The 18,161-nt window shown below is 27.8% G+C and overlaps 1 protein-coding gene across 2 annotated transcripts in view; it reads left to right on the forward strand.

Annotated features, from left to right (window-relative positions):
- LOC127289567 (acetylcholine receptor subunit alpha-like) overlaps positions 1-18,161 on the forward strand; it is a 104,334-nt gene that overhangs the window by 77,032 nt on the left and 9,141 nt on the right. For both annotated transcript variants that reach the window (XM_051317558.1, XM_051317557.1), the window contains exons 6-8: positions 2,251-2,366; positions 3,224-3,392; positions 11,180-11,316. In XM_051317558.1, coding sequence (XP_051173515.1) covers positions 2,251-2,366; positions 3,224-3,392; positions 11,180-11,316 — 422 coding nt within the window. The remainder of the gene's footprint in view (positions 1-2,250; positions 2,367-3,223; positions 3,393-11,179; positions 11,317-18,161) is intronic.

Consider the following 18,161-nt stretch of genomic DNA (forward strand, 5'->3'; position numbering starts at 1 on the left):
TTCGATTATTGCATTACAACTCGATTTAGAAACCAAGAGTACGACACGACGTCTCGAGTCATGAATATTGCATCGTAAGAGAGGTCTCTTCTCATCAAATTTTATGTAAATCGGAAAGCTTGATTTTCCCGCTGAACCAAGATAGAAATATCTCCTTAGTTAAAGAAAACTTCTTCACCTCTTTTTTTTCAATTACATTCATTACATACTATAGGTATCATAGTAAATTAATTTTCTCCTATAAAAAAAAATCATTAGCTTCATTTTTTTTTTATAAAAATAATATATAAAATTTTAAAAATTTTTAATAAAAAATTGAATTATTGGAGAGAGAAAAAAATTTGAAATAAATAAAAATAGAGAAATTCATGCAGTCTCTGATGAGACTATATATATATATATATATATATATATATATAAGTGTTGGTAACTTTTCAAGAGGGAATAGGAAAATTTTGATGTCTATTTTTAAGTTGCATAGCTGGTATGTGCTCGAGAGCATTTGAACTCCTCTTTTAAAGTTTATTCCCATCGTCCGACGATCGATTCGAATTCAAGTTGATACGACTATTCGCATGAACTCCCTCGGGCTCAAAAAGAATTATTTAACACCCTTCAGGGTTCGATAACTTAAGAAGTTTTCAATACATCGAAAACTATTTATTTTACATATATTTTATAATATTTTCTGCAACAATTTTTTTTTTATTATTGTTCTATATATATGCACGAAAAATCACAAATAAGAATCGTCCTATAGAAAAAATATATAAAAAAATACATAATTTCTTTGGTAATCTTTATATATTCAAAAAAAAAAAGATTTCCGTGCACGTCATCACTTCTAGAATTATATTGTGCACTCTCTTTACAAACTAAAAAGCATTTTTTCATCAAAAGTAGCTTTTTATGGCACTATTTTTTTTTTTTAAACAAATTTAGTAATTTGGTGTTTCTTCTCTCACAGAATCTATTTTTACTATGTTATTACAGAAAAATAATTAGGAAAAAATTACAATTATTTAGAAACCGAACTAGGAACGTTCAGTTACTGATTTGTGAAATAGTTTACAAAATTTTTTTTTAATTTGGTATTTATAATTTTTAAAATGATGGAAATATTTTTTTCCAAAATATATTAAAAAGGTTTTTTAAAAATTATATTGAAAATAATTAATTATATTTAATATAAATAATAATTATAAATTAATAATAAATTAAATAAGTTATGTGAAAAATTGCGAAAGGGATGGGCACAATCATTTGTAATATAAATTTTTGCAATGTCTCGAGAAAGGAATATTAATTTTTCCAAAAAACTTTTCTCGAAACATAATTGTGATTTCAATTGTGTGTTAATTATCGGCAATAGTTAGAGAGCTAAAACGTGTCGTTTTTAGTAAAGCAATGTTTATTACGACTGTTTGATCACGCTGCCTGGAGACTGAGTGGACGTCCATGATCGTTTGAGCCTGTTTCTATGTGTTTATAAGAGTAATATCTAAATGCGATACTGCATTTATAGTTCTGCAAATGCTACGAATTTTCCTACAAGGCAACAGTAATCTTAATATATTATTTAAATATTATACCAAATATATTTTATAAAATTTATTTTTTTTTGATAAATTCTAATTTTCTTATTTTTTCAGTGTTAGAAAAAATATAATTTTAAACCATTTCTGAAATTCATATACCTTTCTATTAAATATCGTTCTATTTTAATTGAAATTTCTATTTCGTATCAATTTCTCCCAAAGAATAAATAGTATTCTGATTTGATTTTAAAAACAATTTTATGTTTAAAACCTCTATAACAGATTAACAATACTATTTAACAATATTTTATTAATTTATGAAAATTTAAAAAAAACGCTTATGTTATTAATTTTAATTAATAAGCATTACTAATGCCTCTAGGAAATATCGTTGAAAATATTAGTGTATGTGTTCACTAGGCTCTATATTTAAAAAAGAAAAATATGTCCACTGTGCTCTTGTTAATTTACAATAACGAATATTTTATATAAATTAAATATCGGATTAATAAATTAAATATCAATTTTTGAAATGAGCTCTAATTTCAATTAATTTTTTCTTAACACGAGCACAATGAACCAAATGCTATTGTGTAGTCTTAAAAAAAAAAAAAATTTAGAATGCCGAGATAAATGCAGGGGATAAATGACTCTGATATTTTAAAACTACAACACTTTCAATTCTTTAAAAATCAACTGTTTTATTACATAGGTTGACCTGAGGCACATGGATGAAAAATCTGGAAGCAATGTTGTGGACGTTGGCGTCGATTTATCCGAGTTCTATATGTCAGTAGAGTGGGATATCCTCGAAGTACCAGCAGTAAGGTAAATACTAAAAGCAATTAAAATTTATTTAACGTTCATCTTCTATTGGGAAAATTAATTGTCTTCTTCGTAAAACTTTGAAGTAACTTTTATTAAACTTTTTACACTCATTTCCGTCTAATTAAAAATAATAAAAATTTCCTCATGATCCTGGAGAAGTTTTTCATCGTTTTTTTTTTTTTTTTTAAATCCAGTTTAATGAAATCTTTAAATTGCAAATCTTCTTTTTGATAGATAGTTTAATAGAATAGTTAATAAGCCGTTAATATATATATATATTTTTTTAAATATTTACTTCACTTTTATTTATTTCTTCTATATTCAAGAATAAATTTTTCATTTTTAACGACAAATGTGAACAACTTTTATTTCTGTAGAATTCTCGCGACATAATGTGACTCATTTTTCAGGCACATAAATTAATACCTACTTTTCATGAAATGCAAGACGTAAATTTCGTTTTCCACTTCAAAACCTGAGCGTATATAATTCTACGAGTAAGATAATAAATTTTTTCAAGATTTATGAACTGTTTTGCAAGCAACTGCACTTTTTTTTTTTGTAGACTCTAGACATTATGGAATTTTCAAGTGGAATTCAGATCAATAATTGAAGAATTTAATTACAGTGAGAAAAAATCTTAGTTTTACTCATCCTACAAATATCAATTGTCTAGTTCATATAGGATTCCATAATTTATTTTGTGCACAATGACAAAAAAAAAAGTTTTACCGAATTTTTTGGAAAATATTTCTAAAATAATTTGGTTCAATAAACAAATATAATTGAAGATATGTTTTAAAATTTTTATAAAATGTTTTGCAAAAAAAAATGAAGCAATTTTTTTTTCCTTTCAGAAATGAAAAGTTTTACACATGTTGCGACGAGCCTTATTTGGATATTACTTTCAACATCACCATGAGAAGAAAAACGCTTTTCTACACCGTCAACATTATTATTCCTTGCATGGGAATTTCATTTCTTACTGTACTAACTTTTTATCTTCCAAGCGATAGTGGTGAGAAGGTGAGTAATAAATTGAAGTTCACTTAGAGAAAATGTAAATAAATTTTAATTATAATTTTTAAATTAAAATTTTTTTATTTAAAATTTTTTTTATTAAATATTTTAATTTTCATATTTAATTAACGTATTAATTCATTTTCAAAGAGAAGAAATGAAAAAAAAATTATTTACGGATGAAAATTAAAAATCGAAGAAATAATTTTTTTACTCTCTAAATATATTTTTTTTGTCTCAAATTCAAAATTTATGAGGAAAATGTAATTTCTGATTATATACACTGACATCGTAGACGTTGATGAATTCGTGACACTTTAGTACGTTTAAATTAGCAAGTGCCTCGTTACTACATCAATTACAGAAATAAGTTGCTAAAGTAATGAGAGTACCAAGTAAATTAATAATGGTTTTCTCAAGTTTACGTTTATTATGTTTAACATTTGAACTTATGCATTCATGCTCGCATGAGGGTTCTAAATTTACATAATTTCTCAGCTTACCTTTCTGTACTTAAATCAGTTTTAACCAAATGTTTCCTCCACATGAAATATTCTTTTTGACTGAAAATTTTGATTTTTATAATATAATTTCATAATCATAAATATATTAATAATGTGGTTCAAAAATAAAGTGATCATTTATCATAATATTAATCATGATATTTAAAAACAAAAATTTTCTATTGTTCTTTATACTAAAAATAAATTTCAATTATACAAAAACTGACAAAATTATACGAATAATTAAAAAAGTTTGACTAAAGATATACTTATACCACTGACAAAATTGTATCATACAAAATGTTATAAAGTCTGACTAAATATTTACTTGTACTACTGAAAAATTATACAATTATTTAGAAAGTGTGGATTATTATTTACTTGTACTACTGACAAAATTGTATGGATTTTTCAAAAGTCTGACTGAAAATTGACTTATACTACTGACAAAATTTTTGAATGCTCAAAGAGTCTGACTGAAGATTTACTTACATACTGAGAAATTGTACAAATAAATAAAAAATTGGACTAAAGATTTATTTATATTACTGATAAAATTACAAAAATGTTTAAAAAGTCTGATTGCAGATTTACTTATAGTACTGAAAAAATGATACAAACTATTAGAATGTCTGACTAAAGGTTTCCTTGTTCTACTGAAAAAATTATACGTATGTTTAAAATGCCTGACCAAAATTTATTTATACTACTGACAAATTTACAAATAAAGAAAGCCTGGTGAAATATTTACTTGTACTACTGAAAAATTATCAGCATTTTTAAAGTCTGACTAAAAATTTACTTATAATACTGAATAATGTTATTAATAAAGAATGCCTGACTGAATATTTACTCGTACTACTGAAAATATGTATAATTTTTTCGAACGTCTGACTAAAGGTTTTACTCCTTCTACTGAGAAATTATACGAATAATTAAAAAAGTTTGACTAGAGATTTACTTATACCATTGACAAAATTTTTGAATGATCGTAACGCCTGACTATAGATTGACGTACATACTGAGAAATTATACAAATAAAAAAATAGTCTGACTAAAGATTTATTTATATCACTGATAAAATTACAAAAATATTTAAAAAGTCTGACTGAAGATTTACTTGTACTACTGAAAAAATTGTGCAAACTATTAGAATGTCTGACTAAAGGTTTCCTTGTTCTACTGACAAAATTATACGTATATTTAAATGCCTGACCAAAATTTACTTATACTACTGACAAAATTACAAATAAAGAAAGCCTGATGAAATATTTACTTGTACTACTGAAAAATTATCAGCATTTTTAAAGTCTGACTAAAAATTTACTTATAATACTAAATAATATTATAAATAAAGAATGCCTGACTAAATATTTACTCGTACTACTGAAAATATGTATAAATGTTTAGAACGTCTGACTAAAAGTTTACTTCTACTACTGTAAAATTATACGATTAATTAAAAAAGTCTGACAAGAGATTTACCTATACTACTGTATTGCTGTTTTTACTAAAAATAAATTGCAATTATACATAAAATCTTGATTTTAGAAAAAGAATTATACAAAAATTTTGATTTTAGAAAAAGAATAAATGTGTGTAAATTTCTTTGAATCAATATTGTGTTAAATTTAGCATAGTTTCTCGTTCAAATTTACAAAGTACGAATAATAAATTGTTCGAAATAGTTTGAAGGGATTATGAATACATAATTTATGACTTTATAACTTTTCTATTATGTGATGTAGAAATTAGATTTTGATGTTAAAATGCAAAAAAAAAAAATTGAAATACGGAAACAGAAGTGCTGGCAAATAGTAACGGGACTGGGAAATAAGTTAATTTCATATTTCCCTTCAGTAGAAATGGTGTTTTTGAAACTAGCAAAATCTGCTTCTGGCGTATAAGCGCGATATTAATTTTTCCTTCCTATATCAAAGAATTCTCAGTTTTTAAGGAATTTTAGTTAAAACTTTTAATACAACAAAATTTCTTTGTCTCTTATTAGAATTTTATTGCATCACACATTTAATTTTATAAATTAAATTTTTTGATACTAAACTGTTTTATTAAATACATAAAATTTCACTTTTTCTCTCAAAGTTTTTTTGTGCAGCAAAATTTTCTTTCGGATGTTTGTTAAAATTTTTCTTTGTATAATATAATCATTCTGTTATCTAATAAATGTCGTAACTATTTATTTCTGAAAGTTCGTAAGAAAATTTCCAGAGATCCTTTTAAAATTCCTTAAAAATTTACTATTACCAGATGCAAAAGCAAAAAATCGTAAAAAGTATGTAATTAACTTTCAAAGTGGATTGAAGTAGAAAATAGATTCTTTGAAAAAAAAAAGTTTGCATTTGAAGTTAAAATAAAGTCTCCTTTGAAGCAATTTTTCATTATCAGTTCTTTTTTTTCCACGAGAGAAATTCTTTTCTTGTACCTTACTTCGGAAACAAAAATCGATTCTAATCGAAAACTTGTAATTTTTTTTTTTTTAAATTTAAAGTTGATTTAAAAAAACAAATTACAATGATAATACAATTTTTTTTTTTGGGGGGAAATTTTATTTGCGTAAACGAAATTGAATTTTAAGATTTTATAATATTTTCTTGTTGCTAGAATATTTGCATTTTTAACATAAATTTAACATGTAAAATTTGCTGTTCTCTTTTTCTCTCGTTGAATTTCTTTCGCATCGCAGAATTCGTGGGACAAAACCAAAAATTTACTCTTCATAATAGGCCGCTTGCCAACTTTCGACTGGTGGTAAACCTGTTCTCACTTTATTTCTTGCCTCTTTGCAAAAGCACCGCGCCTTTTGCACTCCAGAAGCGAGGGAAATCTCGCATAAAATTTGCACCGCAATTTCAGTTTTATATGAAATATCTACTTGTAAAGACTGGACGATTTTAGTTTTATTTATTTTTATTTTTATTTTCAAACATGTATGCATTTATTAACGAGGTAATAAAAAATTTTTAAATCAAAATGAATTTTTTACACGAAAAATGGAATCAAAAATTTTTCACCTTTTTTTTATTGCATGATATATTTTGTAAGAATTGTAATACATTTGCAAAGTTATAATTTTTGATACTTTCATTACTCATAAAAAAAAAAAGATGGAAATTCTATTGCGCAGTTTTTTGTGAAAATGCTGGACACGAACTAGGAATGTCACCCTGGAACGTGCCACTTCTAGTTGAAATGCAATTCTAATCTATTTTAGTACGCGGACGAACTTTAATGTGTAGCTCGTTTAACTTTTGAAACGACGCTACACTCGCACCCTGGAGGGCAGAAATAATTAACGAACCGATCCAAGTACAACTTTAGAAGGTTGAAAATATATGTTGTCTAAAATCTAAAATAACTTTCACATCTGTATTTTGTGATTTAAGAAATTCTCATTTTATTAAACAAAACCCAAAAGTTCGACTATAATTGAAATTGATTTGATCCCCTGTTAACTTTTATCCAGTGAATTTCAAATCCAATTTCTGTACTGACAAACGGATTATGGACCACTAGTTTTGATATAATTTCATAGGATCAAGGTAGAACAAACTTTATACGTTAGTGGTGGTACAGAAAGGAGTATATATCTTGTATATATATATATACAACATCATTTTAATTAATTTTCTTAACTATGCAAAATTATTCATTGAGTAATTTATATTTTGAATTCATCAATGATAAAATGATGTAATGTCGAAATTAATTAAAAAATTATATCCATCTCTCCAAAATCTAAACTGACTTGAAGATATGCATCTTTTCATAAAATGATGTATCAAAAAAAAGAAAAAGAAAACTAAATTTTTTCAAAGTAGAATTAAAAACCTTTTTTTTTTACTTTTATTTTCGTAACAAATAAATAGTTTGTTGAATGCAAATTGCTTTTTACTGCTGAATCAAGAGTCTATAAAAGTTGTTACAAAAAGCAGAGAATAAAAAAAAAAAAAAAGTTGAAATAAAGATAGAAAGAGAAAATTTGCGGCCACTGGAAAAAAAACTTTTTCATTCAGGAACCTTTCACAGCACGTCAATCAAATCGACAGAATCGATAAGCAATGTCGTGGACCTACGGTCACAAGGGACATACATTTTTGGTTTCAAACTCTGATCTTTTTTCTTAAACTATATTTTTATTTTATAAAAGAACATTTAGTTACAAAATAACTTTATTTTTGCGTTAAATTTTTGTGTGTCAAGACTTAATTTTTGTTCAATTGAAAAAAGGAATTTTATTAAAAATTTTTTTTTTAAATTGTATTTTTGATTTTCTATTTTAAAAAAAGTAATTCTAATTAATTAATTTGTATTTGTATAAAAAGGTCAATAAACAATTATTGTAGTTTCGATTAAATGTGGTAATAGCTGCGGTTAAGTGGAGCGACCTGTGATCGAACTACAATTAGCTGACAGTGATTTCCTTTAGAATGGGGGAAGGCATCGCTTTATAAGGGGTGGTGGCAGACCTGCGGCAAAATGTCGGGACATTTAACTCTCCATCTCGCTAATGTCAACCTATAAAACGGATGACTGCATCTCAGAGCATTGTTCAGTTACGAAATGGGCGTGGCCATCATTAGTTATACAATAAGAATTACGAAAGAATCAATTAAATTGACCTCAAAAAAAGTTTAGATAACAAAAAAAAAAAAACGATTCCGACATGATTTTCAAAATTCAAAATGGCAGTTCCAATAAGGCGTACTAGAGATTTTCTATCGGAAATTTCCAAAAAAAAAACGTGAAAATCGATTTTTTATACGATAGATCACTTTTTATTATTTTCATTAGAATATAGAACAGAGCAATTTCTTTTTTCTGAAATTAAATTAACGATCATTTATATGTGCAACTCGAGGGAATGTTTAACGTGAGTCTATTAAAGTGTACAGTTCATTGGGGAACATCCAGGTTTGCGAAATGTGAAACCCTCGTCCCATAGGTTGAGTTTTAGTGTCATAAATTTTCAACAGTCAACTGAAGTGATATAAATTTATAAAATAAAAGTTTTTTCATTGTCGATTGGCATTAAAAAAAAAAAAAAAAAAAAGTTTCTTATTACCTTAAAAACTTTGTATAAAATGAAATTATCTTATTTCTGTTTGAAATTTTATGGATCATTTTGTAAAATAAAATTAATAATAATTCTTTGCAACTTTCTTATTGTAAATATTATAATAAAAACTAGGAACTATTTATAAAAATAGTATTTGTTGAAATTGCATTTTTTCACGCAGAAAAACGACGGCTTGCTGTGAAAATTTTAATTAAGGTTGATCGATGATCGGACTTTCAATTAGAAACTGGCTCTCAAACAAAAATTGCCGCATGTACATAAGCGGTTTTATTGCTAACAGAAATTTTCTATAACAATTCCAACAGATTTTTCTTTTTTTTTCAAAATTGTTACGATTTAAGAGATTAAAAGGATAAACAATTTAAACTTACAAGTTTTTTTTTCGTTATCAAGAGAACTAAACAGTAAATAGACTATTGATTTTTAAATGTAAATACGAGTGATTTCAATTTAAATAATACTTTTGTAAAATATTTAAAAAAAAATCCTGTATAGAATTGAAAACATATTTTACAAGTAAATACAATTTTATAAGAGTATTACTGAAAAGTTATCAGAATTTTTAAAGTCTGACTAAAAATTTACTTATAATACTAAATAATGTTATAAATAAAGAATGTCTGACTGAATATTTACTCGTACTACTGAAAATATGTATAAATGTTTAGAACGTCTGACTAAAGGTTTACTCCAACTACTGAGAAATTATACGAATAATTAAAAAAGTTTGACTAGGGATATACTTAAATACTACTAACAAAATTGTATCATGCAAACTGTTATAAAGTCTGACTAAATATTTACTTGTACTACTGAAAAATTATACAAATGTTTAGAAAGTGTGAAATATTATTTGCTTATTCTACTGACAAAGTTACACAAATTTTTCAAAAGTCTGACTGAAAATTTACTTATACTACTGACAAAATTTTTGAATGTTCAAAGAGTCTGACTGAAGATTTACTTCTATTACTGAGTAATTGTAAAACTGTTTAAAAACTCTGACTATACATTTACTTATACTACTGCTAAAATAATATTAAAAATATAGAATGCCTGACTGAATATTTACTCGTACTACTGAAAAATTATACAAACTTTTATATAAGTTTGACTTAATATTTATTTGTACTACTCACAAAATTATACGAATTTTTCAAAAGTCTGACTGAATATTTACTTATACTACTGACAAAATTTTTGAATGTTCAAAAAGTCTGACTGAAGATTTACTTCTACTACTGAGAAATTGTAAAACTGTTTAAAAACTCTGACTATACATTTACTTATACTACTGCTAAAATAATATTAAAAATATAGAATGCCTGACTGAATGTTTACTCGTACTACTGAAAAATTATACAAACTTTTATATAAGTTTGACTTAATATTTATTTGTACTACTGACAAAATTATACGAATTTTTCAGAAGTCTGACTGAATATTTACTTATACTACTGAAATTTTTTTGAATGTTCGTAAAGCCTGACTGTAGATTGACTTATACTACTGAGAAATTGTAAAACTGTTTAAAAACTCTGACTATACATTTACTTATACTACTGCTAAAATAATATTAAAAATATAGAATGCCTGACTGAATGTTTACTCGTACTACTGAAAAATTATACAAACTTTTATATAAGTTTGACTTAATATTTATTTGTACTACTGACAAAATTATACGAATTTTTCAAAAGTCTGACTGAAAATTTACTTATACTACTGAAAATTTTTTGAATGTTCGAAAAGCCTGACTGTAGATTGACTTATACTACTGAGAATTTATACAAATGAATAAAAAGTCTGACTAAAGATTTATTTATACTACTGGCAAAATTATAAGAATGTTTAAAAAGTCTGACTGTAGATTTACTTATACTACTTATAGAATTAAAAAAAAGAAAAATCTCACTAACAATAGAAAATTTCAAACCGAACGCCAAGTGTAATAATGCATCATTTCTTTCATTATTATTCCTCTACTTTCTTATTACTTTAATTTACTATTTTAATTTTTTATTACTGTAGATTCGTATTTAATTTATTTTTGCAATATCTTCTTCGATATTTCCATTTTGATATATCGTAACAAAACCTCGTTATCTCGAATAAATGCAATTGTTACTCTGTAATATGTTTTTCAAGATGAAATTGCTGGAAAATAAAAATGTACATATTTTTTATTTCAGGTGACACTGTCTATTTCTATTCTTATTAGTCTTCACGTGTTCTTCCTCCTGGTCGTCGAGATCATTCCTCCAACTTCCTTGGTTGTGCCACTCCTTGGAAAATATTTGATATTTGCCATGATTCTCGTTTCCATAAGGTAAGAATTTTAATTTTTAAATATATAAAAATGTTATTTTTTATTGTATTCTTTTTTAGTTTTTTTTTTTTAAACTGTTTCTAAGATATTTTTAAAGTTAAATAAAATAATTTGTACAATTTTTTGTTTAAATCTTATATGTTTTAAAAAAAAAGAAAATTATTTAAAATTAGAATAAAACTTTACACAAAGACAAGTCGGTAATTAAACATAATTCTCAAAATGAATTATGAAGAAAAGCGTGATAATTGTCGGAGAAAAATGTACTTGAATTATATCAAAGAGAATTATATTAATTGAAAAGGCGAGTTACAGGTTTTGTATGCAGGTTTGTTTTGTCGCCTGAAAATGGCCTAGAATCACAGTGCGAGTACCTTGCCAGATGCTTTTGTTGTTCAACGACACTGGAAATCCCACCTTGAGCCATTTCTACTATTATTACAGGTGTCGCGTATTCCCATCTTCTCAAGAAAATACAATTCAAGCTAAAAAGCTCGAATGGATTAAACAAACAACACTTACACGGTTGAAATAAAAAAATATTTTATTATGCATAACCTGTGTTTTTAGAAATATCTGATTTAAAAAAAAATCGATTATTTGATTTAGAAAAAAATATTTCCTATGAATATTTTTTTGCTACTATTTTTTTATTACTAGACCAAACAACAATTTTGCATTATTTTGTTTTGTTAACTTATTGTGCAACAATCGATTTTTTCTCTATCTATGAACAAAAAAAAAAAGTTAATTATTTTCGAATGCAATACTTGTCAATATATACATATATAGAGAAACGTGAAACATTTTTTTATTCTCAAAGCGAATTCAATTTCGAGGACATATAAAATCACGTACTTTTTCAACGACGTGTGTGAGTGAATTAAGAAAAAAAAATCGAGTTCAATCGAAGCAGATTCTCGCGAAAAAGTGCGAGGTTGGATTTCTGCTAGTTTTCTTCGTCGTTGAACTATCGATTCGCTCGTTAATTTCCCAAGGGAAGTTCTTCGCGTAAAAGGCGTACAAAGCAACCCAAGAGTGCGAGAAAAATGATTAAACGTCTCACATTCCAATACTTAACCCGAGCCTTGAAGTTCAAATGACATCCGACTATCATTCGTTTAAAAGATCATAAAATGTTTATTAAAAATTTTTTTTTTCATATTTTATAATAATCTATTTTTTTCAAAAATAGACTTAAAATTTACTATATTTTAAATTAATTCTTATAGAGAAATAAATTAAAAAAAGTTTTTAACACAGAAGAATAATGTAAATACTAATAATAATAGGAAACAATATACTTTTAGATAAGCTTACAAAATTTATAGAACGTTCAGCAAATAAATATATCGTATGTAAACTTTGATTCTCAAACAAATCCTTATACACTGCTTATGTATTGAAGCAAAACAAGCAGGAAACTAATCCCAAAACTTGTCGCGATCCAATAAGTCAGTCATGTTTAAGTTTACTGCTCACATACTCAAAGTCGCTAAAATAAATTACATTCTTGAGGGAACTAGTAATCGTACCACGATAATCCCTCTAAAGAGTTTAATACCTTCTGTAAGTTTCTTAGAAAATTCCGGAATTTAGATAATAATTACTATCCAAATTCCGTTTTAATTTTCATTAAAAACCCGACTGAATTTCGTTCCATTTTCTGGCGAAATTCTGGCATTCTTTTCAGCGAAATCGAAAGTCTCCTTTGATATTTAATCGGAATTCCATGTAATTTCCCACGGAAACGGCTTCAGCAGAGACGGTGAATATTTTCAAGTGGGGATAGCGATATAATATATAATGGGCCGATACCAGTCCTATTTTTCGGAGGCTAATGAGCCCCACTGGCTCAGAGCCGCTGGATGCATGCCAATCGTAACATTCTGCGGTAGTTTCACTGGTCACAGAACCTATTGATCCCGAAACTGCAACTTTTGTCGGAGCGTCAGCTCGGTAGACGTTGGGCACCCAATAGAAAAAGTAATATTTAAAATTTGAACATTCGTAACAGAACTTTTTTTTTACTGATACTGTACAACGATTTAAAATTCGTGAACTAATTTTTCGAATCTCTGACCCAATTCCGCGAAAACCGCGATCTAGTTTCGCGAATTCCGTGATCTAATTTTGAGAGATCTGTAATCTAGTTTCGTGAATCCCGTGACCTACTTTCGCGGAATCCGAGATCTAATTTAGTCGATTCCGCGACCCAATTCAGCGAAAACCGCGACTTATTTTCGCGAATTCCGTGACCTACTTTCGCGGAATCCGTGATCTAATTTACTCGATTCCGCGAAAACCGCGACTTATTTTCTCGAATTCCGTGACCTACTTTCGCGGTATCCGTGATCTAATTTAGTTGATTCCGTGACCCAATTCCGCGAAAATCGCGACCTAGAAAATTGAAATCTACTTTCACGGAATCCGTGATCTAATTTCGCTGATTCCGTGACCAAATTTCCCGAAAACTGAAACCTACTTTTGCGAATTCTGTGACCTACTTTCGCGGATTCAGTGACCCAATTTTGCGAGTTCCACAACCCAGTTTTGCAAATTCCGTGAGCAAATTTCGCGCAATCCGTGATCTAATTTCACTGATTCCGTGACCAAATTTCGCGAAAATTGAAATCTACTTTCGCGAATTCAGTGACCTACTTTCGCTGATTCCGTGAGCCAATTCCGCGAAAACCGCGATATAGTTTCGCGAATTCCGGGATCTAATTTTGGGAGATCTGCAACCTAGTTTCGTGAATCCCGTGACCTACTTTCGCGGAATCCGTGATTTAATTTAGTCGATTCCGCGACCCAATTCCGCGAAAACCGCGACCTACTTTCACGGAATCCGTGATCTAATTTCGCTGATTCCGTGACCTAATTCCGCGAAAACCGCGGCTTATTTTTGCGAATTCCGTGACCTACTTTTGCGGAATCCGTGATCTAATTTCGCTAATTCTGTGACCAAATTTCCCGAAAACTGAAACCTACTTTTGCGAATTCTGTGACCTTCTTTCGCGGATTCAGTGACCCAATTTTGCGAATTCCACAACCCAGTTTCGCAAATTCCGTGAGCAAATTTCGCGTAATCCGTGATGTAATTTCGCGAATTCCGTGATCCAATTTCACGAAAACCGTGACCTATTTTTGCAAAATCCATCATCTAATTCCAAAAATGCCTGCAAAATAATTTGATAATCATTTTGGTTTCTGAACTTTTTCATACTAAATAAAATTCCCTGATTTTTTTCGGTTTTCGAAGTTTCCAAAAAGCGTAGCAACCCTGAACATGAAAATCTACAAAGAAGCATTTCTCATGACTATGAATAAAAGAAATTTTCCTAGTTGTTTAGAACCTTTTGCCCCATAAAACATCTCAAAGAATTTGAAAATATTGTGTTGAAAAATATTTTTTTTGTGTTATGCAAAGTATCGTATCTCATGTAGGTTGTTATAGTTAAACATTGACTATAGTAGAAGGCGAATGTGTTCATTAATAATAAAGACAGACCTCGTTGCAATTTGAAAGAGCTTTTACTTCTCAGAAGATATGGGCGTGCGCTCTGAAAAGAGCCCTTACGGGCCAATGAACTTGTACGGGGTGTGAATGGAAACACTTCTGAAATTAATGTCCCGGAATGTCGACGACCGGTCGACCCAGATTTTCACTAACGAATTCCAATCCAGCATATCCCTGCGTTTACAAACTAAATGAAAGTCGTCACAATAATCCCCAAACTTTAATAAAAAAAAAAGAAAAAAAAAAAAAAAACTAAAATGGTTTTACATTCGTAATGAAAAATCTTCTTAAAATTGTATGCAGGGATTTTCTCATGTCAAAAATCTTGAATATTTATGCAAATATACTATAATAATTCTAGAAAAACAATAGTATTTCAAAAACTAGGAATTGATGAAATAAAATATTCTTTGTATGAAAAAAAAACAACTTTTTAATAATAAATCAAAAAAATTTTGTTGTTTTTTATTTATTAAAAATCATATTTCGCGTTATGATATATTATCCCCTTGAGCGTCATTGATGCATATATCGTCAAAACTAAAACTGTTCAGGATTGTCCCGTGACGATATACGCAACTAAAAAAAAAAAAACATTTTTACAATATCAGTTGATCTAATATAAAGAGTATTTCAAAGAGAAAAGTAATCTCGTATTTAAAAAAAAAATTTCTCTTCTGCTATCATAAATGCGTCCTTTTCAACTTGGTATTATAGTAATACCGTCTCAAAAAAAGAGCTTTTGTAACCTGCTATATGTTCAAAAGAAAAAGTTGCATTAAAATGAGAGAAATCCGTTAAAACAGAAATTATTTATTTTCTATCTGTGGAAAAAATAATTGAATTTTATTTTTATTTTTTTTGAAATTGAACAATAAAAAATCAATAATTTTGGAAATATGAAAATTATAGTTGGTCTGGAATCATAAGAAATATAATTACTGTTTTTAGTTAACGAAATCAAGATATAAAAGTTATGACTAGGAGCTGCTGTGTAATAAAAACGGAAGTTTTGATGATGGTAGGAAGAGTAATCCGGCTTTGCAATATTACGTGCCGAAACGCCGAAAGCGACCGTTACCTTCTACTATGAACCTGATGTGACTAAACTTTTACGTTACTGGAAGCTTGCAAGCATACTTACCGCAGGTATATACATATATACATATAACTAGAAACAGAATTGTGGAAATAAGGATCATTACACGTCAAACTAACGTGATGATCCTGCTTTTATTGAAGGCATTTACTGTGCCTGAACCAAGTAATATACATCTACACTGCCATGAGAAAATGAAGTCGTTAAGCAGAATCGTCCATTATGGTCAAACGTAACCTGAATTTAAATGGAATATTTTTATAAACATACTATTATTCTTTTATTTATTTTCACAAATGTAGCAAGATTTTTCCATCACAGACAGCTTATACTAAAGAGAAAAATAGAATTTCTTTTTACAAGATATGTCAGTACGTGTTTATTTATTATATATCGTATATAAAGTATTCTTTTATTTCAGAGTTTATTTTTGACATTTATTTTATTTATTTTTTAATCAAAATTTTTTTTCACTGTAATACATTTAACAATTCGTTATCTATACACTTTGAATTTAATTACATTAATGAAAACCACGACGTCAGGTTATTTTGCTGAAAAATAACAAAAAGAAAATAATTAATTAACCCGGGAATGAAAATTATCTTTTCGAAAAAGAACCAGCCCAGCACTCTATGACCACAAATCATGAACCGCAGAGAGAGAGAGAGAGAGGGAGGCGAGGACAAACACCATCAAAAATCCTCACTGAATAAAATCATCTCACAATCTTTTCGTATACTGGTCCAATTAACAGCGAATAATTAAAAAGTCGAAATAAGGAAAAGTTAAAAATTCAGAAAGAACAATAATTCTAATTGTAATCTGATATCAAATTTTCAAAAATCAAAATGGCGAATCCAATATGGCGGAAGAATTTTTGAGAATTGATTGGATTCGTTTGAAATTCGATTTAAATTTTCAAAATACAAAATGGCGGAAGAATTTTTCGAAATTAATTCGTTTCACTTAAAATTTTGTTTTCAAGTTAGTTGATTACAAATCTGACATAGGATTTGTAATCAGCAATCTCATAAACTCCCAAGTAACAAGTTTGCAATTGGAAAAAAAATGAGGGAACAAGATTTAAAAGTTTAAAAGAGAAGACATTATGAAAAAGGAGGGGGAATAATAAATGGAGAGAGTAAAAAGTCTCTTGAGAGAGAAGAGTTAAAATTTGGAATGAGAAGAAAAGTAGGTAAAATACTAAAAAAAAAAAAAAAGGAGGAGAAATAAATTGAGGATAGTAAACGAAGTCTATTAGCAACTTTTGAGATTTGAAAACTGGACTATAAACTAGTTTATAATTCAAAAATCTAAAATTTATATAATTTTACCTACAAATTATTCCTGATTTTTTTTAATTCAAAAATTAGTTTTAAAGAATGTAGCTAAAAAAAATGCAAATGCATGTTAATAATATCTTTGAGAATAAAAATTACTGAATTGTAGGCTCTTGCTTTAATGTGAAAGCTGCCTTAAATACGATGGTTTCCTAACGCGAGACGATTAGATTGGAAATTCCAGTGAGCGGAGGCAGGAGATGGTTCCACAAGACACCAACTTCCGCTTACCTACCTCTAGACCGTTAGCTGCTGCTGCTGCTTCTCCTTCGAGAGTAGAATCCCATTTTGAACGTAGCTTGATTGCGATATCACTCTTCTATATTGCATTACACTATATAATTCATTAATTTTTGAATTACATTATTTCGATTCACTGACAACGCGGTGAAGACAGTAATATGAGCAATTGGTGCATCCAATAACTATACAAAATATTGCCATGCAAAATTGATTTTCGAAATTCTATATTTGAAAATATGAGGTCAGAGCTTGACTGTAAAATTCAATTGTGTTGAATTTATGCATATTCATTATTAATTCTCATTCGAAATGATTTTTAAAAGTTTAATAATTAATTTTCATATAAATTAAATTTAATTAATTTTCTATTATAACCCTTTGAAGCCTGAATTAATTCCATTCAATTCGATTTTTTTCTATACTCCATAGAATAGATAATTACGAATATGAACTGTAAATTTCAAAATTTAAATTCCAAAATTTGTATTTTTAAAAATTCAATTTAATCAAATTTACCTGTATATTTCATTGAATTTACAATTAATCAAGATTGTAAATTTTCCAGTTTTCATTCAATTGATGTTTCATTTGAACAAAAATATTCTAAGAATTGATGAGTAAAAGACATTGTCGCTTGGTG

Source organism: Leptopilina boulardi, unplaced genomic scaffold (genome assembly GCF_019393585.1).
Source record: "Leptopilina boulardi isolate dan_hultmark-lab unplaced genomic scaffold, ZJU_Lbou_2.1 LbouV2_48, whole genome shotgun sequence".
Classification (NCBI taxonomy): Eukaryota; Metazoa; Arthropoda; class Insecta; order Hymenoptera; family Figitidae; genus Leptopilina; species Leptopilina boulardi.